Raw genomic sequence first — 25996 nt, forward strand, 5'->3', positions numbered from 1 at the left:
CCAATAGCCTATTTTACTTTAGACTTCCAGAGCTCTCCTCATTCCATTTTCCTCTTTCTTTCGCTACTCCAATGCCAAAAGATCTTTGTTGTACATTTCTCCCTTATAAATGTCAAGTAGTTCTTTTGCCTCATCAAAAACAAAATGTTTGGCTAGCTCCCTTTATTTCTTTTTTTTTTAATGTGTTATACAAACATGCCTTTCTCAAAATCAAACTCCATACCAAAAATGTTTCATAACATGGATTCAGTCAAGCTCAATGTCTGCTGTTTTTGTTCATCCATGCGTGCGTGCTCAGTTGCTTCAGTCATGTCAAACTCTTTGTATCCCTATGGACTGTGGCCCACTAGGCTCCTCAGACCATGGGATTCTCCAGGCAAGAATACTAGAGTAGTTGCCATGCCCTCCTCCAGGGGATCTTCCCAACCCACAGATGGAACCAATATCTCCTGCATTGTAAGCAGATTCTTTACTGCTGAGCCAACAGAGAAGCCCTTATTCATTCATATTTCTTGGTAAAATCACATTTCATATTAATACCCTTAAAATTTTATTGTCTATTGGCACCAGAGCTTCCCCAGAAAGTGAAAGTTAGTTGCACTGTGATGATTCTTGCTTGCTTTGATGTTTCACAGGAAGCAAAAGAGAAATACAAAAACCAAGCACAAATATAAGGAAGAAACAAAGACAACATTTGCAAAGGAGAAAAACATTAAAAAGCACTTTTCAAATATAGAGATATTGAGAACAATAAGAGCAAAGGCTTGGACAAGAAATAAGATGTCAGTGCTTCGCTAAACAAAATTACGGTGCCAAAAGATGCAGTTTCATCCCAGTCTGTCATGTTCCAAGTGCATAAAAACACAATCAAAACTGAAAGTCTGTGTTACTCCACAGCTTTTCATTCAAAAACAATTATAGCAAAAGAGCTTCATTTTAATCCAAATTATCACTTTTGGCAAATGGCCTAAAACTTATCTAATACACAAAAGAATATTTATCCAGCATCCTAAACACTGGAAACATCTAAATACTCAAAAAATTATAGAACTACTCTTTTAAAAAGTCTGTTATTAATTTCATTGTTTTTGCTTTTGCTTTTATCTAGTCTGATTATCAAATTACTGTATAACTGAAGGTAAATTCATTATAGTGCAAGATACATGTCAATGAGATGATCATCAACTCTCTGAATGGGGGACTTCCCTAAGAGTCCAGTGGTTAAGATTTCACTTTCCAATTTCGGGCTGCAGATTCATTCCCTTGTGGGGAAGCTAAGATCCCATATGCCTCACAACCAAAAACCAGAACAAAAGCAATATTGTAACAAATTCAATAAAGACTTTAATAATGGTGCTTATCAAAAAAAATATTAAAAAAAAAACTGTGAATGGGAGGCATGTATAAATAGAGTCCTAGTCCATATGTATCATCACAAATCACATCAAGGTAATCTAGCTGGTTGTACTGTGATAGTTCTTGCTTAGATGTTTAATTGGGCAATGCATGTTTTTTAAAGTTCTAAGTCACAGTTCACAGTTATGCAAATACATATTACATGGTTAAATTTATTTTATCAATCACTGTCCTCTTGAGACTTATACATTTCAGTTTTTTAATTATAAATCTAGAATAGGTTCAACAGTACATGAACCATGAACTTCCAGATGTTCAAGCTGGATTTAGAAAAGGCAGAGGAACCAGAGATCAAATTGCCAACACCTGGTGGATCATCAAAAAAGCAAGAGAGATCCAGAAAAACATCTACTTCTACACCAAAGCCTTTGACTGTGTGGCTCACAACAAACTGTGGAAAATTCTTCAAGAGATGGGAATACCAGACCACCTTACCTGCCTCCTAAGAAATCTGTATGCAGGTCAAGAAGCCACAGTTAGAACTGGACATGGAACAACAGACTGGTTCCAAATACGAAAAGGAGTACATCAAGGCTGAATACTGTCACCTTGCTTATTTAACTTATATGCAGAGCACATTATTCAAAATACTGAACTGGATGAAGCACAAGCTCGAATCAAGATTGCTGGGAGAAATATCAATAACCTCAGATATGCAGATGACACCACCCTTATGGCAGAAAGCGAAGAAGAACTAAAGAGCCTCTTGATGAAAGTGAAAGAGAAGAGTGAAAAAGTTGGCTTAAAACTCAACATTCAGAAAACTAAGATCATGGCATCTGGTCCCATCACTTCATGGCAAATAGATGGGAAAGCAATGGAAACATTGACAAACTTTATTTTGCGGGGGCTCAAAAATCACTGCAGATGGTGACTGCAGCCATGAAATTAAAAGACGCTTGCTCCTTGGAAGAAAAGTTATGACCAACCTAGACAGCATAGTAAAAAGCAGAGACATTACTTTGCCAACAAAGGTCTATCTAGTCAAAGCTATGGTTTTTCCAGTAGTCATGTATGGATGTGAGAGCTGGACTATAAAGAAAGCTGAGCGTCGAAGAATTGATGCTCTTGAACCGTGGTGTTGGAGAAGACTCTTGAGAGTCCCTTGGACTGCAAGGAGGTCAAAGCAGTCCATCCTAAAGGAAATCAGTTCTGAATATTCATTGGAACAACTGATGCTGAAACTGAAACTCCCAATACTTTGGCCACCTGATGTGAAGAAATGACTCACTGGAAAAGACCCTGATGCTGGGAAAGATTGAAGGCAGGAGGAGAAGGGGACAACAGAGGATGAGATGGTTAGATGGCATCACCAACTCTATGGACATGAGTTTGAGTAAGCTCCAGGAGATGGACAGGGAGGCCTGGCATGCTACAGTCCATGGGGTCTCAAAGAGTCCGACACAATTGAGCAACTGAACTGAACTGAGAATAAGTCAGATTCCAGACATTGTAGGTAAATAACCTCTATTAATTAATAAGGCATACCTTTTCCTGAGAGTATATTCTAAATTACACAACTTAAGACAAAATATCTATGATTACTTTATTTGCTGGCAATTTTTTAAATGGCCAAGATGGGTTGGTCTTTTTTAACACCAAATTTAAGACTATTAGGAATAAAATTATTATGGCTTTAACAGCATTTACTTCATTCTAGAACACAACCCAAATAACTTCCAAAGACCTTTGGCCCTATCCTTAAGTACTCTCTCTCACTCTATTTCTTTTGAAGAAATAAAGTGGCTTATTCAGGTTCTTCAACTTTCACAAAAATATCCCAACCCACAGATGGTTTACTTTTAAAGCACACATCGGTCTTACTTAATTAAGAACACAGGCAAGTGATACATTCAGAAAGAAAGGCAAATATATATATGTATATCTTGAACTCATTGATAATTGTCGTTTGTCAAAAACCTTGACTACTAAAAGCAGTACTTAGGAAGAATTAACTAATGTACATGCAACGCATACACTCTTCTAGATTTGAAATTATGGAGACTGGTCACAAGCATTTCACTAAGGAAAGGGTGTATAGCATTCAAAGATTCTCAAAGTGATCGATAATCAACAAAAAGGAGGTAAGTACACAACTTTCACTGTAGGTATTATCAAATCTATGTCTTGATTAAGGCAAAACAAGCAGACAACTGCATTCCCTTGACTCCCTGCAGAACTGCTTTTACCAAATTGTGCTTTGGTTACACCATATGCTTTCACTAGAGGACAATGTAAGAAGCAGCCTGTCACATATTGCTGCATTTACTACACAGATATTAAAGTTACATTACACAGGGTCTTCTTTGTGAGGACACATGGCATCAGCAGTTCTCTGGTCTTACTCAGAACCAAGAATAGCTGTGCTGCTCCAAAGTAACTACTTTTGAATTTTACACCATAACTCAAACAATGAAGCATATCTCATTTTTGCACTAGCTGCTGGAAACCCTACAGCCAAACTGATGGCTACTTTAACAAACATAATCTTCTTAAAGCTTTCTCTTGACTTCAAATTCTTACCTACCTTTGCTTTCCTTTGTCCTAATTTGCTCACCACCTTTGACTGTATCTACTATGTGTATTTTTGTAAATCACATATATTTTTGGAAACCATCTAATTCCTCTCTACAGCAAGGCAAGGGGAAAATCAGAGAAAAAGCGAGGGAAGGGGAGAACAGTCAACTGTCAATCAGAATAAGAGGGGAAGGAGACTGAGAATAACCACAAAACAAAGTTAAAACAAAACTAATCACCCTTCGAAAAATCAGTCAAAACGTAAAGGAAATATTAATGCTAAGTTACCTGCAATTTGAAAGAAAACATTTAACATCCTTAGGATATCTATAAATGTAAAATATAGCATAAATATAACTTATAAATTTATATCACAAATTGCTTTTAAAAATAGCCAAAATATTAAAATATTTCATTATCATTTTCTATTTCTTAGCTGACCTCTGCTTATTTCAAATATTCGAACAAAGTTCATGCAACATCAGTTAGTCAGCAAACTGTCTTCTTTGTTCTCTATTACATACTCCAGCAGATACTACAACACTACCAAAAAAGAAGCTTTACTCTTTTTTTATTATAGCCTTAGCAAGTTATCTCTAAAAAATAAGTTATCAGTCACAACAGTTCACAAGTGTTTAAGACTGTTTTTAACTCAGTTTTTACTAACTCATCCCCCCTTATTATTTTTGGTATTTCCTCCGAGCAAATATTAAATATTATAGATCCTCAGCATCTCAACCTAGATTCACACATTTCATAGGTAAGCTACTCACCAATTTAATGTCTTCAGTCTATTTTCAGCAGGAAGCTGAAAACTTGTATGTGATTAAATCAACTATTACATCATTAACAAATGCTGCTACCTACTGCTGCTGCTAAGTCACTTCAGTCGTGTCCGACTCTCTGTGACCCCATAGACGGCAGCCCACCAGGCTCTCCCGTCCCTGGGATTCTCCAGGCAAGAACACTGGAGTGGGTTACCATTTCCTTCTCCAATGTGTGAAAGTGAAAAGTCAAAGTGAAGTCGCTCAGTCGTGTCCAACCCTTAGCGACCCCACAGACTGCAGCCCACCAGGCTCCTCCATCCATGGGGTTTTCTAGGCAAGAGTACTGGAGTGGCTTGCCATTGCCTTCTCCATAACAAATGCTAAAAGGTATCAAATCCAATGATGGAAAGAATAAAAATATTATTTTCCTCAATGACATAAAAACATTCATATTCCAAACTATATTCATATTCTAAACTACACATATCATATTCCAAACTAAAGCAAAATCATAAATGTCATCTAAAATTCTAAACTGCTTCTGAAATAACTGTCCTTATCTAAATAACTGTCCATAATAAATAACTGCCCTTCAAAATAATTGTACATACTACAACTGTCCTTCTCAATAATTTTTTGCAACTAATTCATATACAAATTATGCAGATGCTGGAAATTATGTAAACATTTTAATATATACCATAACATTTTAAAGTAAAGAATTTATTAAAATGTTGACATCCTCTGATTTGCTAAGAAATTTATTTGTATATGAAGCAGCATTATCTAATAATGTTACTGCATTCCCCCAAAACCTTTTGATTTCAAATTATCATAGCCTACAGGTATAAGATTTTTGTAATTTTAAACAGTCTGTTTATTCATGTTCCTTTATAATTAAAACAATAAAAAGGCAGGTTTGAAACTTTCATTCCACAAAAAAACAATAAGTTTCTTTGTTTTAGTAATCACAACCCATTTTCGTTTGTATACTTCTAATGCATTTAAGAAAAGTATAACTATCAAAGGCTCTTCAGTTCAGTTCAGTTCATTTGCTCAGTCATGTCTGACTCTTTGCGACCCCATGGACTGCAGCACACGCCTCCCTGTCCATTACCAACTCCCAGAGTTTACTCAAACTCACGTCCAAAGGCTCTTCACTGGTGCTCAAATCAAAATGAAAAAAGGCAACTTTATAGAAGAATAAGCAAAGGACATGAACAGACAGTACACACACATCCTTTATATATAGGAAGAAACGTTCAGCCTCACTCACAGAAATAAATACAACACAAATAAAAACTTCACTGAAATGCCATTTGTCACTGAACATATTGGAAAAATCTCAAAAGTCTAACACACATACTTCGTTAAAAAAGCTATGGAGAAACAAGAAATCTCATAGGCCGCTAGAAGAACAAAATGATACAACCTCTACAGAGAGAAAAAAAACTATGAAAGTCGAGATATTTAATACATTTATCATTTTACCTAGCAATCTCACTTCTGAAAATAGATCCTACAGACACGGTACAACGTGTACAATAAAAACGGACAGATATTCGAGGTTATTCACAGTTGCATCATTTTGTCCAACAGAAGACTAGAAATACCCAAATATAGAGAAATAGGGGACTGGATGAATAAACCATAATATAGTCACACTATGTAGCTGTTAAAAGAATAAGGAAAATCTGTACATACTGATATGGACAGATCTCCAAAATATATTGATGAAATAATACAAGAAGTACAAGACACGAAGCTACATAACTGTATATACAGTTTATTATTTATTATGTAAAAGGGGAGGAGAAAATAAAATCATATATGCCTATATTTGAAATAAAATAAAATGGAAGAATAAACAACAAACTAATAAAACAAAAGAGGGAATAGGAAACATACTAGATTTATGGTTCATATCTTTCTCTTTGCACTTTTTAGATATTTCTAACCCATAGAAATAATTTACCTATTCATTTTTTTATTTTCAGAATTATACTAGGTAAAACTTCCACATGAGTTTCACCAGCATCACATATTTGATCTGATGATACCTAATAAACTTCAAATTCAATATAGGAATGACTGCCAAATGTTACTCTCCTATTTAATTTCCCTCTGTGACTACTAATTTTTCTATGGCTTGAATCTAATTGATCAGATAACACACTAGAATAAACTTCCACTGGAAAAGCTGCAATGAAAATTTGTGTTTAGCTCAAATAAAATCAAATTTGGAGCCCATTGCTGATATTACCAAACCAACACTGTCTTACCCGCTACACGGCTTTGTTCATTTTTCCGATTTGCCTGACAATTCAATGAAATTATTAAAATAAAACCTAACATTATCACTACTCCTAACATTACTCCTTGGAAGGAAAGTTATGACCAACCTAGATAGGATATTAAAAAGCAGAGACATTACTTTGCCAACAAAGGTCAGTCTAGTCAAGGCTATGGTTTTTCCAGTGGTCATGTATGGATGTGAGAGTTGGACTGTGAAGAAAGCTGATCGCCGAAGAATTGATGCTTTTGAACTGTGGTGTTGGAGAAGACTCTTGAGAGTCCCTTGGACTGCAAGGAGATCCAACCAGTCCATTCTAAAGGAGATCAATCCTGGGTGTTCACTGGAAGGACTGATGCTAAAGCTGAAACTGCAATACTTTGGCCACCTCATGCGTCGAGTTGACTCACTGGAAACGACTCTGATGCTGGGAGGGATTGGGGGCGGGAGGAGAAGGGGAAGACAAGAGAATGAGATGGCTGGATGGCATCACCGACTCGACAGACATGAGTTTGAGTGAACTCCGGGAGTTGGTGATGGACAGGGAGGCCTGGTGTGCTGTGATTCAAGGGGTCGCAAAGAGTCGGACACGACTGAGCGACTGAACTGAACTGAACATTATCAAACTACAAAAAAATTCATTATCCTACTTCATACTGTACAGAAAGCTCTTAATGACCCAGATAACCACAATGGTGCACTCACCTAGAGCCAGACATCCTGAAGTGTGAAGTCAAGTGGGCCTAAGGAAGCATCACTATGAACAAAGCTAGTGAAAGCAATGGAATTCCAGTTGAGCTATTTTAAATCCTAAAAGATGATGCTGTGAAAATGCTACACTCAACATGCCAGCAAATGTGGAAAACTCAGCAGTGGCCACAGGACTGGAAAAGGTCAGTTTTCATTCCAATCCCAAAGAAGGGCAATGCCAAAGTATGTTCAAATTACCATACAATTGCAATCATTTCACATGCCAGTAAGATTATTATCCTTCAAGCTAGACTTCAGCAGTACATGAACCAACAACTTCCAGATGTACAAACTGGATTTAGAAAAGGCAGAGGAACAGAGATCAAATTGCCAACATATGCTGGATCATAGAAAAAGCAAGGGAATTCAAAAAAAAATCTACTTCTGCTTCACTGACTATGCTATACCCTTTGACTGTGTGGATCATAACAAACTATAGAATATTCTTAATGAGATGAGAATACCAGACACATCGCCTGCCTCCTGAGAAACCTGAATACAGGACAAAAAGCAACAGTCAGACCTGGAAATGGAAAAATGGACTAGTTTCAAATCAGGAAAGGAGTATGTGAAAGCTGAATATTGTCACCCTGATGATTTAACTTATATGCAACATGTGAAATGCTGGGCTGGATGAAGCACAAGCTGGAATCAAGATTGCAGGGAGAAATACCAACAACCTCAGATATGCAGATGATACTCTGTAATGGCAGAAAGCAAAGACAAACTAAAGGGCCTCTGATGAAGGTGAAAGAGGAGAGAGTGAAAAAGCTGGCTTGAAACTCAACATTCAAAAAATGAAGATCATGGCATCTGGTCCCATCACTTCATGGCAAATAAATGGAGAAAATGTGGAAACAGTGTCAGATTTCATTTTCTTGGGCTCCAAAATCACACGTATGGTGACTGCAGCCACGAAATTAAAAGACACTTGCTCCTTGGAAGAAAAGTTATGACAAACCCAGACAATGTATTAAAAAGCAGAGACATTACTTTGTTGATAAAGGTTCATATAGTTAAAGCTGTGGTTTTTCCAGTAGTCATGTATGGATGTGAAAGGTGGACCATAAAGAAGGCTGAGCACCAAAGAATTGATGCTTTTGAACTGTAGTGCTGGAGAAGACTGCAAGGAGATCAAACCAGTCAATCCTAAAGGAAATCAACCCTGAATATTCACTGGAAGAACAGATGCTGAGGCTGAAGCTCCAATACTTTGGCCACCTGATCTGAAGAGCTGACTCATTGGAAAAGACCCTGATGCTGGGAAAAAATTGACAGCAAGAGGAGAAGGTGGGCAGCAGAGGACAAGATGGTTGGATGGCATCACGGACTCAATGAACATGAGTTCAAGCAAACTCAGGGAGAGAGTGAAGAACAGGGAAGCCTGGCATGCTTCAGTTCATGGGGTCGCAAAGAGTCAGACTCAACTTAGTGACTGAACAACAATTCCATAGTGTAACTGAAACTTATTTCTATCCCCTTTTTCCCAAATCTATAAATATTTTAACTTAAAAAATAACATTGTACTCAAGTTATACTTAAATTTGAAAAATTTTAACAACACTGCAAAAATACTGAAGAATGACAGGCATTAGAGGCCAATTACTTTAGGTTATGCTTTCAATCGGAGAAGGCAATGGTACCCCACTCCAGTACTCTTGCCTGGAAAATCCCATGGACGGCAGAGCCTGGTAGGCTGCAGTCCATGGGGTCACTAAGAGTCGGACACAACTGAGCGACTTCCCTTTGACTTTTCACTTTCATGCATTGGAGAAGGAAATGACAGCCCACTCCAGTGTTCTTGCCTGGAGAATCCCAGGGACGGGGGAGCCTGGTGGGCTTCCATCTATGGGGTTGCACAGAGTTGGACATGACTGAAGCAACTTAGCAGCAGCAGCAGCAGCATGCATTCAATGAAGAGAAAAAGAAACTCTAAAATTATATGTAATTCCAAAAAATAAAAACTTCTGATATGTCAAGATTTTCAGCAGTTTTATTTTTTCTCAAAAGCCTAGTCATACTTTTTTAAAGACAGTTAATCTGCAAATCAGTTAATTAATCCTCCAGATAATTAACAGCTCATGGTACAGTTATTTTATTCTTCTATTCTTCTATTCATTCAACAAATATTTATTGAGCACCAACTATTTTAGGTTCCCAGGATACAGCAGCAAACAAAAGGAACAAAATTCCTCCCCTCCTGGAATATAAATTCCAATAGAGGAGACAATCAAAAATATATGTCAGGCAGAAGTGCTAAGAAGAAAAATAAAGTTCCTTCCCCTTTATTCTCTATTCCAACAAATGACACCACCATTATTCACCCATTTACTTAGGCCAAGAGCCTTGGAATCACGCTTGGTTCCTCTCTTTCTTTAACCCCATAAGTAATCCCAAAAGTTTGACTCTGTTTTCAAAATAATATTCTAAATCCAACTATTTCTCATCACCTTCTCCCCAACATCTTACTGCATGCTACAACCATCTCTAAGCTCTTATAATTCCAAATATCCCTTGACTGGTTAGGGCTTCCCTGATAGCTCAGATGGTAAAGAATCCACCTGCAATTCAGGAGACTGCGGTTCCATTCCAATGCAGGAGACTTCCTGGTTCTTCCCATCGGGAAGACCCCCTAAAGAAGGGATAGGCTACCCACTTCATCATTCTTGGGCTTCCCTTGTGGCTCAGCTGGTAAAGAATTCACCTGCAATGCAAGAGATCTGAGTTCAATTCCTGGGTTGGGAAAATCCCCTGGAGAACAGAAAGGCTACCCTCTCCAGTATTCTGGCCTAGAAAATTCCATGGACAGTACATGGGGTCGCAAAAAGTCGGACACGACTGAGCGACTTTCACTTTTCCCATCCAAGTACTAACCAGGCCCGACCCTGCTTAGCTTCCGAGATCAGACGAGATCGGGCGCGTTCAGGGTGCTATGGCCGTAGACTCGACTTTCACTTTTCTTTCATTTTCTTGACTGTTTTTCCTGTTTCTTCTCTTACTCCAATCTCCACATAGCAGCCAGAATGTTCTTTGTTTAACTTAAGTTAGTGCATGTCACTTCCCTGCTCAACGTTCTTCTGTACCTTGACATGACATTTAGAAATAAAAACAGTCTCTTTCTTAGTCTATGCTATCTGGACCCTCACTGATTTCCTACCATCACCTCCCACTATGCTTCTCCTGAAGGTCTTCATACTGTGCCTGCTGTCTGGAAGAGATATATGGCATGCTCCTTCAAACAACTTTTTCTAACCACCTAGTCAGAAACAATATCCCATCATATGTAACATAACCACTAAATAGCACTATTATTTTATGTGCCTATGTATTTGTTTATTCTGTAAGTGCTCTAGTAGAATGCATGGTCCAAAAGGGCAAGGACACATCTATTTCGTTCTCTATTATACCCCGGAGTCCAGAAGAATACCTGGCACACAGAAGTTGCTTCATAAATACCTGTTGAATAAATGAATAAATTAATTCATGAATGAAGCCACTAAAATGATAGATATATAACAGTGTATAAAACTGTTACCTGAAAAAGCAACACATAACATGATATTATTCTTCTGCTATAATAAAAATAATAGGGAAAAAGTTTAAAAGAAATATACAAAAATAAGAATTGTGACAGGGTGGTAGGATTAAGTTTGCTGTTGTTTCTTCTTTTTAAAAGTCACTACATTACAGTTATAAACTAAAATATAAAAATGTTACTTATGGAGAAGGCAATGGCAAGCCACTCCAGTACTATTGCCTAGAAAATCCCATGGATGGAGGAGCCTGGTTGGCTGCAGTCCGTGGGGTCGCTAAGGGTCGGACACGACTGAGTGACTTCACTTTGACTTTTCACTTTCCACTTTCACACATTGGAGAAGGAAATGGCAACCCACTCCGGTGTTCTTGCCTGGAGAATCCCAGGGACGGCGGAACCTGGTGGGCTTCCGTCTATGGGGTCACACAGAGTCGGACACGACTGAAGTGACTTAGCAGCAGCAGCAGCAGCAGCACTACTAAAAAATAGTCAGAAATAGGAGATCATTTCTTTCCCCTCACTGACTGTCAAGGAGGGAGAATATCAGAGTCACCTAAACTGCTTTTATAAAATTGTTTCCTATCTCCTCCATTCTCCAATCTATCTCAAAATAACCACTTCCAGGGTCTGATTATTGATGAATATTTTATCCCTCAGATATATGAGTAGAAGGGAAAAAAAAAGTCAAGAATCACTCCAAACACAAAGTTTGTAAACTAACACTGGCTCGGTGGTAAAGAATCCCCCTGACAAGCAGGAGACACAGGTTCAGTCCCTGGGTGGGAAAGATCCCTTGGAGAAGGAAATGGCAACCCACTCTTGCCTGAGAAATTCCATAGACAAAGGAGCCTGGCGGGCTACAGTCTATGAAGTCACAAAGAGTCGGACACGACTTAGCAACTAAACAACAACAATGAAACACCTAAGTCCTCATTACAAACTCAAGGGTAAAAGGCAGAATATGACTCACACTATCGGAGTTACTATTACTTTCACTTTTTACTTTCATGCATTGGAGAAGGAAATGGCAGCCCACTCCAGTGTTCTTGCCTTGAGAATCCCAGGGACGGCAGAGCCTGGTGGGCTGCCATCTTTGGGGTCGCACAGAGTCGGACACGACTGAAGTGACTTCGCAGCAGCAGCAGGTACCATGAAGAATGCTTTTATCTCCTTTTTTTTTAATACTGTTCCTGCAATGTAGGTGGTATCCCCATTTAAAGATGAAAAAAAAATTGCCCACTCAGGTGGTAAGTTGCTTATAAAAATAATTAACTGCTTAAAGAGGTCCATACAGGGACCAATAATGAGAAAGTATCATCAACCAAGGATTATGATTATCTGGATTTTGTACAACTTAGGTAATGGGAGGCCAAAGGATGGAAAACAAAGCCATGTGGCCAAAGGCAGAGAAGTGGTAAGTGGGGAGGTCAGTTCACCATATTTAATTATCAAATGACATTCAGCAAAAGAGCTTTTGAAAATATTCCCCGTATTTGTTTTCTGGAAGAGGCAGCTTTATATACAGTTTGGGCTACCCTGGTGGCTCAGCAGTTAAGAATCTGCCTGCAATGCAGGAGACATGGAGGAGGACAGAGGAGCCGGGTAGGTTAGTCTATGGGGTCACAAAAGGTCACAGCTTAGCAACTAAACCACCTCCACCACCAAATAAGCAAGAGAGAAAACTGTTGCTATACCAAAAATACAATTTTTTAACAAGAGAATAAATAAAGCATCTAAAAGGAAATGCACCAAAACAACAGCAACTATGTTACAACAGTACAAGTAATTCTTCCAAAATTTTTATGTTGACATAATTTTTAATGTTTTAATAGTGATAAAGATCAAATAGATAAGATTCTATCATTAATACCCTTTGTTAATCTTAAACCTAAGCAGTATAGCACGAAACCATTCCATATGGTAAGACAAGATTCAGTCCCTACAGTAAAGTGCTTTACCAGGATCAAATACAGCAATCACATCATTCTTACAACACCGGCCCCTTAGAAATGGAAGGCAGCAACAAAGCTAAAAAGAGAAAATTGTTAGCTGAAAACAATAGAGCAAACTTCTTCCCAGGTGAGAACACTCAACAAGGGAGGTCAAATAAACACAATGACAAGGTCTTGAAGGTTACACTGCTGCTACAGATAACGAACAGAAATTTCATGATAAAAAGAATAAGTCAACCAGAAATATACCTGGAAAAGAAAAAATGGCACTCAACAAATGATGCTGGAAAAACTGTACATCAACATGCAAAAGAATGAAATTGGACACCCTTCCTTATATGATAGACAAAAATTAACTCAAAATGGATCACAGACCATGATATAGAAATAAAATTATACAACTCTTAGGAGCAAATCTTCATAATCTTGGGTTAAGCAAAGGTTGCCTAGATACAACACCAAAAGCATAAGCAAAAAAATAAAAACTAAATACACTGGCCTCATATCAAAATCGTGCAGCAGGTGATACCATCAAGAAAAATGAAATAAACACCCAAAAGAATGGAAAAAAGTATTTTCAAATCCTATTCCTGGTAGAAGATATATCCAGAATATATAAAGAACACTTATAACTCAACAATAAAAATAATCCAATTAAGAACTGAGCAAAGGAACTGAAAGCACTGCTCCAAAAAACATAATACACAAAATATAAAACATAAACAAATAACTAATAAGCACATGAAAAGATTAACCATTAGAGAAATGCAAATCAAAATGACACTGAGATCCAATTTCATATCCACTGCTGCTGCTGCTGCTAAGTCACTTCAGTCGTGTCCGACTCTCTGTGACCCCATAGACAGAAGCCCTCCAGGCTCCCCCGTCCCTGGGATTCTCCAGGCAAGAACACTGGAGTGGGTTGCCATTTCCTTCTCCAATGTGTGAAAGTGAAAAGTGAAAGTGAAGTCGCTCAGTCGTGTCCGACCCTTAGCGACCCCACAGACTGGAGCCTACCAGGCTCCTCCATCCATGGGATTTTCTAGGCAATAGTACTGGAGTGGCTTGCCATTGCCTTCTCCTCATATCCACTGGGATGGCTAAAATAAAAAAAGATAGCAACAAGAGCTGACAAGGATATGGAAAAACTAGAACCCTTAAGACATTGCTAGTGGGACTAAAAACTGGTAAGGGCATTTTGTTACACAGTTTGGCAGTTCCTCAAAATGTTCTATGATTCCATTTATAAGAAGTGAACAAAATACATAAACCCATGAAGACAGAAAGTAGTGACTGCCTGGGGAAGGGACAGAATGAAGAGTGACTGCTAATGGGTATGGGGTTTCTTTCAGGGCTGATGAAAATGTTCTAAAATTAGATTGTGGTAACTGTCACACAATTCTGTGAATTCGCTAAAAAAAAAGCATTGAATTGTATGTTTCAATCGGTGAACTGTACAGTATATGAATATCTCAATAAAGCTATTGTTTTAAAGGCAAGGTATTTCACTGCTAAATTTAAAAGTCTGTTTTAAAATCTTAAATAGCAATTAAGACTGAATATTAACTGCTAGTACCCAGAGAGCAAAGTGAGGAAATAGCTTATTTTGAATAACTGATATGAAAGAAGACTAGAGATACATAGATGTGATTTGAAAAATGAGAATACAGAGCTATTGTTTATGAGTGATTTGTGACCAACATTCTGTGATCAATTTTTGCAGTGTATTAGCAGCGCAGTATGTTGTGATCAATTTCTGTAGTGCATTTGCACTACAAAACAAGAATCAATATTATTTTACAAAATAGACATGCCCTTACATCTAATGGGCTTCTTTCCTCATCTGCAAAAAAAGGACTTGTAGCTAACAAAATAATTTTTGAGATGAAGACAGAGAAGAGATGACTGCTTCCCCAAAAGAATCTTCTAGGCAACAGCCCCTGTATGTATGGATAAGCTTGAGACTTTTAGAATTACAATAAATAAGGAAAGTCACTCCTTATGATAAACAGTAATCAACTAATACTGCAAGTACTGTTTCAAGATTAAAATAAGGATAGTTATATAATGAAAAAGTCAAGCCATTGTGGTTCCTCAAACAAAAAGGGATAAAGTTGGAAGAATAATTTGGTACCACAAAGTATTATTTTTAATTTCTCTTCAGTTGGAAAACCTATCTCAGGGTCAGGTAAGAACCAAAAGCCTTAAAAAAGCCTCAAAAGATAGACGAAATAGGAAAGACTATGAAGAGGGATAGAAGCTGAGATTTACAGTTGAGGGTAACGGTAGGAAGAAGAGCCTATTGCTTTTATCATACCTGTTTACTGATTGTGATGGAAAACCAAGAGATAATGATTATGAACATTCACCCAGGGTAAAGCATGAGATCTGAAACACCAAGTCTATGCATGCTGCTGCCTCTGCATGGGATAAGGAAGAAAGATGAGATCATCTCCTATGAATACGGGCAGGAACAAGCTAGACTGAAGACAAAGACAGTGGATATTACTTGTATTATAGGATGTTCACCGGAGAAGGCAATGGCAAGCCACTCCAGTACTGTTGCCTAGAAATCCCATGGATGGAGGAGCCTGGTAGGCTGCAGTCCGTGGGGTCGCTAAGGGTCGGACACGACTGAGCGACTTCACTTTCACTTTTCACTTTCCACTTTCACACATTGGAGAAGGAAATGGCAACCCACTCCGGTGTTCTTGCCTGGAGAATCCCAGGGACGGGGGAGCCTGGTGGGCTTCCGTCTATGGGGTCACACAGAGTCGGACACGACTGAAGTGACTTAGCAGCAGCAGCAGCAGGATGTTCACATGATTGAATCTTGGGTCTGATAGTTAAGATTTAGGGTTATCCATCAAAGACAGGACAATGCCAAAAATGAAAAGCCCCTGGTAAAGAAAAAAGGGAGTCAACAAAAGAAAATAAAACTAGTAGGATAGTGCAGCAGTTCTCAAAACTTTTCTTACCATGTCCCCTTAGAACAAAAGATCTCTACTTCATCTAGCCCAAAAAAATCCCCACTTTCCAATGGAATTCAGTGATAATGCAGCAAATTTTAGGGAAAATGGATAACATTTTAAACATAATGTATATATCCTTCAGTCAATATAATGGAAAATTACAGGCCAAAATTCAGCTGAACAAATACGCATTATTATTCAGTGGAGGGCTAACATAATAAATCACAACAAACTAAATTGATAACACTAAATTAAGTCATTTATCATATAAACCAAGAACAACAGCAACTGAAAACAACCAACTCAAGACAATATTAATGGTATTCTGATGAAAAATCCTTCCTAAAAACTCTGGTAATCCCAACTATTCCAGTGTGAGCTTTGCTTGGCTGCCAGCTATATAGCTCAGCAGCCAAATTTCTTAGGAGAATACTCAAACAGCATCCTCTGTAAGTCTAATAACATTTTGTTTTACAAAAATCAAATATTAATAACCAATAGTAATGCACATACAATACCAGTAAGTAGTCTTAGTTTTTATAAGGGTAAAGATAATGAAATAAGGGTCATTCACCTTCAAGAGCTCAAGAAAATACGAAAAGAGAGAAGCCTGACAGTCATGTTCATAGTGCAGTCAGGGACAAAAAGCAAACTACTAAGGATGGTCATGTCTCATGTCCAGGGATGGCACTGGGAGAACCATGTGCCCTGTAGAAGGAAGCTGTGGAGGTGGAGATGAGAAGCGAAGTCCGCAGCCTGCCCCTCTTTCAACCACTTTAATGAGGCAACTTCTCCCCATGAAAAAAACAAGCAGTGAGTAATAATGTTTATGAAGGGAGGAATAGCGACCCAAGGCTGTACAAGGTGGGTAAGATCATTCTCTCTGTTGGCTGCATGGAGATCAGAAGGTGCCACAAGAAGGACGATGTGTTGGTTCTAGGGCATTAATAAACTGAGGGGAAAGAGAAAGGTAGTTTGCGCTTGGTTGAGTAACTAACAGAAAGTACGGATAGATGGTGAACCCCAACTGACGCAGAACAAGAGGGCTTAAGAATGCATACTCTGGATCCAGAATGCCTGAGCAGGAATCGCGACTCCCCTACTTTATTTTCTCTGTGACCTTGGGCAAGTCACTTAACCTCTTTGGGCTTCATCTGTAAAACGAGGGTAATAACAGTACCTACCTAACAGGGCTGTTTTGCGGTTTGAATAGGTTATACTTGTAAATCTCTTAATAAATGTCTTGCGCTGTACACAGTAAGTTGTACCTAAGTTTGTTAAATAAGTTGAGGTAGGTGGCGGCTTAGTTTGACGTCTCCAAGTGAAATGGGGTGTGTGGGCAAAGTAAGGGTCACGGGGAACGGAGGGAGATAACGTCTTTTCGGCGATGAGCACCAGGAATCTGACCTTTGGGGAGGTCGTCCTCCTGACAGGGCTCGGCAAGGACCCGCTCCCAGGAGAGGGGAGCGCGGGTTGAAGGAAACTTCCTTCCTTCCAGGCCTAGGATTTTCAGGAACTCGTTTCTGAGAAGTGATTGTGATTTTTAAAGAGGCAAGAGTTTGCTCTCCGAGCAACAGACCGTGGGGTGAATTCTGTTTTGCCTGAAGAGCAGGACCTGCGTCTGGGGCAGTAGGTTGATGTCCTCAGGGGGACCCTCTGCTAAGAGCCACCATCTGTCGGGCGCGCTCCGGCTGCCCGCGCCGGGCCAGCCTCCGAGGGAGAACGAAGGCTGCCCCAGCCCTGAGGGAGGCAGAAGGAGCCTGCAGGGTAACGGGGCTGCCGGCGCCGACGGTCGGGAAGGAGTCCCACGTCCGGTCTGCGGGGCTACGGAGGGGGACCTGCCTCGCCGAGGGTGGAGGTCGCTCGCCGGGTTCTCCGAAGGGAGGGGCCGGCGCTGGCCCTGCAGGAGGCCGGCCGGGCGCACAGCCCCGAGGCAGCCTGCTCCCGGGTCCCGCCCGTGCCCACCCCTCTGTGGCCCCGGCACCCAGGGTACCTGAGCGTGGGCCCGATGCAGGCCGTGTCGGTGCTCTCGATCTCTCGAAGAATCCGTTCGTGCTCCGCCGCTGTCTCCAGGCTCTCCGCCTCCGCCATCTTAACCCGCTCCATAGACTTGAGGAGCCCCGCAGCGCGTCCCTTCCCCCTGGGCTCCGCTCACCTTTCGCTCTCAATCTCTCTCTCACTCCAGGCTCCCGGGGATCCTAAGCCTCCGGCCACCCGCAGGACGACCCCTCCCTCAGACTGGGCACGCCCCCTAGCATCACCACGTCCGCAGACGTTCCGCGCGATGCCCGCTGGGATTTGTAGTTCTCTGGGAGAAAGAGCCTGATTTCACACATTATTCAATGAAGCCACAAACTTGTGTCAAAAGCTGCACTATAGCCAGTGGCTAAGCTTCCGTACTCCCAAGGCAGGGTGCCCGGGTTCACTCCCTGGTCAAGGAATTAGATCGCATTGTGTTGCAACCATTTATTTATTTGGCTCCCTGGTGCAGCCAAATAAATAAACTTGTTTTTTAGGGGAAAAAAAGTTCTACTGTAAGGCAGGAACAATTAAGAACTTCATATGCAACGGCGATTGTCAGGCAGTTCTTGTTTAAGACCCTTTCCTCAAAGTGCAAAAGCCTCTTTAGGCACGAATATTAAGAAAGGATTAACTAGGTTTCTCTGAACAGATATCTTACAAATTATGAAAAAAGAAAAGCCCAAAACTGAAAAACCCAAAACTAACAGATAAGGTGTTCAGTTCAGTTCAGTCGCTCAGTCGTGTCCGACTCTCTGCGATCCCATGAATCACAGCACGCCAGGCCTCCCTGTCTATCACCAACTCCCGGAGTCCCCTCAAACTCATGTCCACAGAGTCGGTGATGCCATCCAGCCATCTCATTCTCTGTCGTCCCCTTCTCCTCCCACCCCCAACCTTTCCCAGCATCAGAGTCTTTTCCAGTCAGTCAACTCGTCGCATGAGGTGGCCAAAGTATTGCAGTTTCAGCTTTAGCATCAGTCCTTCCAAAGAACACCCAGGATTGATCTCCTTTAGAATGGACTGGTTGGATCTCCTTGCAGTCCAAGGGACTCTCAAGAGTCTTCTCCAACACCACAGTTCAAAATCATCAATTCTTCGGCGATCAGCTTTCTTCACAGTCCAACTCTCACATCCATACATGACCACGGGAAAAGCCATAGCCTTGACTAGACAGACCTTTGTTGGCAAAGTAATGTCTCTGCTTTTTAATATACTATCCAGATTGGTCATAACTTTCCTTCCAAGGAGAAAGCGTCTTTTAATTTCATGGCTGCAATCAGCATCCGCAGTGATTTTGGAGCCCAAAAAAATAAAGTCTGACACTGTCTCCACTGTTTTTCCATCTATTTCCCATGAAGTGATGGGACCAGATGCCATGATTTTTGTTTTCTGAATGTTGAGCTTCAGTGTACCTCTAAGCAAGTTCTGAGAATCAAACACTGCAAGCACTTTTGTCTGTGAAGAATTCATTGACAGACTATGCCTGAATATTTCAAAAGGTGTGATTGGAAGGTGTGAGAAGCACCTAGAAAACCAGATAAAACTTCATTTGCACTGGTGTATAGAGAATTAGCAACAAGAGATGGTGCTAAAAAGCATCTTGGAAAAGGAATACCAGGAACAGAAATTTGTACTTTATTCTAATGGCTCAACTGGGCCAACAACCACCTATATCAAAAGCATCTTGGATCTCTTTTTTCATACAGATCAAAGACTAGAGATGTCTTCCAGAAAATTGGCGATATCAGAGGAACATTTCATGCAAGGATGAGCATGAAAAGGACAGAAACCGTAAGGACCTAACAAAAGCAGAAGAGATGAAGAAGAAGTGGCAAAAATACACAGAAAGGTCTTAATGACACAGATAACCCTGATGGTGTGGTCATTCATCTACAGCCAGACATCCTGTGGTGTGAAGTCAAGTTGGCCTTAAGAAGCATTTATTTTTGTTTAACCATTAAGTCTTATTCCCCTCTTCTAAGCTCCACTGCCTGGAGTCTGCCAGGCTTCTCTGTCCATGGTATTTTCCAGGCAATAATGGAGTAGATTGCCATTTCCTTCTCCAGGAGATCTTCCCAACCCAGGGATCGAGCCCACATTCTCTTCCATCTCCTGCTTGAAAGGTGGATCCTTTACCACTGAGCCACCTGGGAAACATTACTAAGAACAAAGCTAGTGAAGGTAATGGAATTCCAGCTGAGCTATTTCAATCCTAAAAGATGATACTGTTAAAATTCTGCAGTCAATATATCAACAACTTTGGAAAACTCAGCAGTGGCCACAGGACTGGAAAAAGTCAGTTTTCTCTCCAGTCCCAAAGAAGGGCAATATCAAAAGATATTTAAACTACAGTATAATTCCATTCATTTCACATGCTACCAAGGTTATGCTCAAAATCCTTCAAGCTAGGCTTCAGCAGTATGTGAACCAAGAACTTCCAGATATATAACCTGGGTTTAGGAAAGGCAGAGGAACCAGAAATCTAATTGCCAACATTCATTGGATCATGGAGAAAACAAGGGAGTTCCATAAAAGCATATAGTTCTGCTTCATTGACTATGCTAAAGCCTTTGGCTGTGTGTGCTTAATCCTGTCTGACTCTTTGCAACCCCATGGACTGTAGTCCACCAGGCTCCTCTGTCCATGGAATTGTCCAGGCAAGACTAGTGGAGCAGGTTGCCATTTACTGTTTCAGGGGATCTTTCAGACCCAAGGATCAAACCAGTGTCTCTTGTGTCTCCTGCGTTAGCAGGCAGATTCTTTATCACTAGCACCACCAGAGAAGCCCAGGTCTGTTAGGATATTTTCCCTTTAAAAGATTTACTGTTGCAAATTGGATATAAAATTCTCATATATGCTTCCGTCCATCCACAGGAAGAAAGTAAATATGAACTTTGTGTTTACAGTCAGAATATGGACCCTAAAGAACATTTGCTGGGAACAAAGGTGAAAATGAGAAAGAAACTGGCCGTTATAAGTCCTTGGACAATACAAAGTATATTTTCAGTGCAAAACATTTTCAGTGCAAAAAGACTAAGTATGTTTTGTGAAAAGTTTATACGTCAGTCTTTACTACTGTATTTTTAAAAAGAAAAGTTATTTCAAGTTTTAAAAAGGCAATATAATTTTAATTATCACTTATTAAAGCAACTTTTCATAAGCATTTATATCATATTTAAAAGGTCAAATTCATTCCAGACCACCTGACCTGCCTCCTGAGAAATCTGTATGCAGGTCAGGAAGCAACAGTTAGAACTGGACATGGAACAACAGACTGGTTCCAAATAGGAAAAGGAGTATATCAAGGCTGTATATTGTCACCCTGCTTATTTAACTTACATGCAGAGTACATCATGAGAAACACTAGGCTGGATGAAGCACAAGCTGGAATCAAGATAGCTGGGAGAAATACCAATAATCTCAGATATACAGATGACACCACCCTTATGGCAGAAAGCAAAGAAGAACTAAAGAGCCTCTGGATGAACATGAAAGAGGAGAGTGAAAAAGTTGGCTTAAAATTCAATATTCAAAAAACTAAGATCACGGCATCTGGTCCCATCACTTCATGGAAAATAGATGGGGAAGCAGTGGAAACAGTGACAGACTTTACTTTGGGGGGCTCCAAAATCACTGCAGGTGGTGTCTGCAACAATGAAATTAAAAGACACTTGCTCCTTGAAAGGAAAGTTATGACCAACCTAGATAGCATATTAAAAAGCAGAGACATTACTTTGCCAACAAAGGTCCGTCTAGTCAAAGTTATGATTTTTCCAGTAGTTACGTATGGATGTGAGAGTTGAACTATAAAGAAAGCTGAGCACCGAAGAATTGATGCTTTTGTACTGTGGTGTTAGAGAAGATTTTTGAGAGTCCCTTGGACAGCAAGGAGATCCAACCAGTCCATCCTAAAGGAAATCAGTCCTGAATATTCATTGGAAGGACTGATGCTGAAGCAGAAACTCCTATTCTTTGACCACCTGATGCGAAGAACTGACTCATTGGAAAAGACCCTGATGCTGGGAAAGATTGAAGGCAAGAGGAGAAGGGGACGACAGAGAATGAGATGGTTGGATGACATCACCAATGCAATAGAAATGAGTTTGAGTGAATTCTAGGAGTTGGTGGTGGACAGGGAAGCCTGGTGTGCTGCAGTCCATGGGATCTCAAAGATTTGGACACGACTGAATGACTGAACTGAACTGAACTGAGGAACCAACTGGAACAGGTTGAGACCTGATTTTTGCTTTGAATTTTTCTGGCTAAGAAATTACATCACATGTGATCAGCATAAAAAATACGATACTAAAAGAGCATAAACCTTGACGTAGTTAGAGAAGGCTAATGCAGAACTGACGGGAAATTATCAACTTATTTATAGTTTTCCAACAAAAGTTCTAAGTTTTTTGTTTTTTTACCTCAACTTCAGCATAATTCTATTTATATTAAATATTCTGTTTCTATTTATCTATATTAAAAGGTGATAGAATGTTTCAATGAGTGTGTGGATTACAACAAACTGTGAAAAATTCTTAAAGAGAGAGGAATACCAGACACCTTCCCTATATCCTGAGAAACCTGTATGCAGGTCAAGAAGCAACAGTTAGAACCAGACGTGGAACATCTGACTGGTTCAAAGTTGGAAAAGGAGTACATCAAGGCTGTATATTGTCACCCTGCTTATTTAACTTATATACAAAGTACATCATGCAAAATGCTGGGCTGGGTAAATCCCAAGCTGGAATCAGGATTGCAGGAAGAAATATTAACAACCTTAGATTCAGATTGCAGATAATACCACCCGAATAGAGAAAACAAAGACAAACTAAAGAGCCTCTTGATGAAGGTGAAAGAGAAGAGTGAAAAAGCTGGTTCGAAACTTAACATTCAGAAAACTAAGATCATGGCATCTGGTCCCATCACTTCATGACAAATAGAATGGGAAAAAGTGAAAGGAGTGACACATTTTGTTTTCTTGGTCTCCACAATCACTGCAGACAATGACTGCAGCCATGAAATTAAAAGATGCTTGCTTCTTAGAAGGAAAACTCTGACAAACATAGACAGCATATAAAAAGCAGAGATATAACTTTGCTGGCAAAGGTCTGTATAGTCAAAGCTATGGTTTTTCCAGTAGTTATGTATGGATGTGACAGTTGATCCATAAAGAAGGCTGGGCACCGAAGAATTAATGCTTTCACACTGTGGTGCTGGAGAGGACTCTTGAGAGTCCCTTAGACAGCAAGGAGATCAAATCAGTCAATCCTAAGAGAAATCAAACCTGAATACTCATTGAAGGAGTGATGCTGAAACTGAAGCTCAAATACTTTGACCATTTGATGCGAAGTACGGGCTCATTGGAAAAGACCCTGATGCTGGAAAGGACTGAGGGCAAAAAAGAAGGGACAGCAGAGGATAAGTGGTTAGATAGCATCACCAACTCAATGAGCAAACTCCAGGAGATAGTGGAGGACAGAGGAGCCTGGCATGCTGCAGTCCGTGGTTTCCAAAGAGTCAGACACGTCTTAGCAACTGTACAGCAGATATTTGAAGAAAAATGAAAGACAAAAACAAAAATTTTGTTCTATTGCACAGTTGAAAACTGCTAAGTAACTAGGTTTTAAAAGTTCTCACCACAAGAAAAAAAAATTCCATAAATACGTATGGTGACAGATGCTAACTAGACATTGTGGTGATCTTTTCACAACACACATAAATATCGAATCATCATGCTGTATACCTGAAATTACTAATGTAATATACCTCAATAAAAAGTCACAAAGAAAAAATTCATATATATGCTTATATATGTATAAAATACTTCGCCGAATATTTCTGAAAGCGTATCCAAGAAACTGGAAACATTAGTGACAACCAGGGGACATATTGGGAGGAAGGGGCATGAAGTAGCAGGAAGATATTTTTGTTATGCATGCAGTTTTGGAATTCTTCCCCTTGTGTATGTACTGTTTTTTTTAATAAAGAATAGAAATTATTAATTAAAAACACATTTTATAAATAAACAAAGCAATAGTGAGGAGAATGGGTTACAAGTCTTGGTTTGCCAGGAACTGAGAAAGTTGCTAAACCTGTCTGTTTCTAGATAATCTCAGGCTGTCCTCACCTTGTTTCATTACTCATGCTTAAACAATTTCAGACACAGGTAGGAGGGGCAGAAAGAGTATGAAGGCTTTCATATTTCTAAAGATCTCTGGTCCCTTCAATCCCCAATTTTAACGTCTAACTAAGCAAAAAGCTTTTTATACATCACAGGGAGAAGATGGGTATGTAGACTAAATATGTATAGTAGTGATTAAATGAGCTTCTGCTACTGTCAGCAGGTTTTATTTCTAGCCCCCCTCGGCAGCCAGAGAGCTCACATGAGTTTTTTACCAGCAACAGTGTGAGTTTGGAGTGACTAGCATAGAAAACTCCAGTGAAGATGGCCTGCCTGACATTAATGCCCTCTAAATTGACAGTAGTATGTCAGGTGATGTGGAATGACCCAGAAAAGTACTGGACTAAAATTTGGGGGCATTTAGTTCAGTTCCAACATTAGCAGTTAACATACTGGGCACTTCCTGGTGCAAAGCACAATATAGAAAGTAAGCACTTCATATTCATCATTAAGTCCTCACATCAATCCTTTGCTATAAATATTGTTGCTGTTGTTTAGTCAGTAAGTCGTGTCCACCTCTTTGTGACCCCATGGACTGTAGCCCACGAGGCTCTTCTGTCCATGGGATTCTCCAGGCAAGAATACTGGACTGGGTTGTCATTTCCTTCTCCAGGTGATCTTCCCAACCCAGGGAACAAACCCCAGTCTCCTGCTTGGCAGGCAGATTCTTTGCCACTGAGGCACTGGGGAAATCCATGCTATAAATATTACATATTTCATTTTGCACATACAATACCTTGAGTCTCACAGTGTACATGATGATGCTGGTATTCAAACTCAAGTCCATCTCATGTCGAGCCCCATTTCCTTACCAGATTAGCCACTCTGTCCCACCCACCCTGGCATTGCCACATTTATTGTATGAACTTAAAATTATCAGTCTGCCTCTCGGCGTCTGCTTCCACCTTGGTATAACAGGTTGAATCATTTCACAGGCCCTTTCCAAATCACTTCAGAGACCTCTTCACACAACTACCTCTTTCCACTTATTCACTTTAAATGAACAGATTTTTTTTCTCCTGACTCTGCACTGACACTTTTAAAATGTTTTGACACCCTGACTCCTCAACCCTCCTAATGAAGTAAGGCACTAGGCTGTGCTGTGGTCATGTCCTAATTTCCACATTCCTCAGAAATTTAATGACTTGGCTTACAAATTTTGTATCCATCTCATTCTCTGCCATCATCTTGAAGCACATCAACATCAACGTGGATGCTGTTCTTCTTCAGTCGCCAAGTCATGTGTCACTCTTTGCGACCCCATGACCTGCAGCACACCAGGCATCCCTGTCTCTCACCATCTCCTGGAGTTTGCCCAAGTTCATGTCCATTCCATCGGTGATGCCATTCAACCATCTCATCCTCTCTCACCCTCTTCTGCCTTCAGTCTTTCCCAGCATCAGGATCTTTCCCAATAAGTTGGCTTTTCACATCAGGTGACCAAAGTATTGGAGCTTCAGCTTCAGCATCAGTCTTTCCAATGAGTGTTCAAGGTTGATTTTGGTTAAGAATGACTGGTTTTTCCAATAAAATAAATAAAGATAAAAAAAAAAAGAATGACTGGTTTGATCCCTGTGCTGACCAAAGCATTCTC

General features: G+C 39.9%; 1 protein-coding gene across 4 annotated transcripts in view; it reads right to left on the reverse strand.

Moving 5' to 3' along the window:
• Window positions 1-18429, reverse strand: part of EXOC6B (exocyst complex component 6B) — a 762215-nt gene extending 743786 nt beyond the window's left edge. For 3 of the 4 annotated variants that reach the window (XM_088841568.1, XM_055400057.2, XM_055400059.2), the window contains exon 1: window positions 18196-18429. In XM_088841568.1, coding sequence (XP_088697694.1) covers window positions 18196-18308 — 113 coding nt within the window. In that variant the 5' untranslated portion in view covers window positions 18309-18429. The remainder of the gene's footprint in view (window positions 1-18195) is intronic. The other variant, XM_055400058.2, reaches the window with a different exon arrangement.
• Window positions 18430-25996: the final 7567 nt, after the last annotated feature.

The sequence above is a fragment of the Moschus berezovskii genome, chromosome 11 (genome assembly GCF_049115385.1).
Source record: "Moschus berezovskii isolate FMDL1 chromosome 11, NW_MosBer_1.0, whole genome shotgun sequence".
In the NCBI taxonomy this organism is placed as follows: domain Eukaryota; kingdom Metazoa; phylum Chordata; class Mammalia; order Artiodactyla; family Moschidae; genus Moschus; species Moschus berezovskii.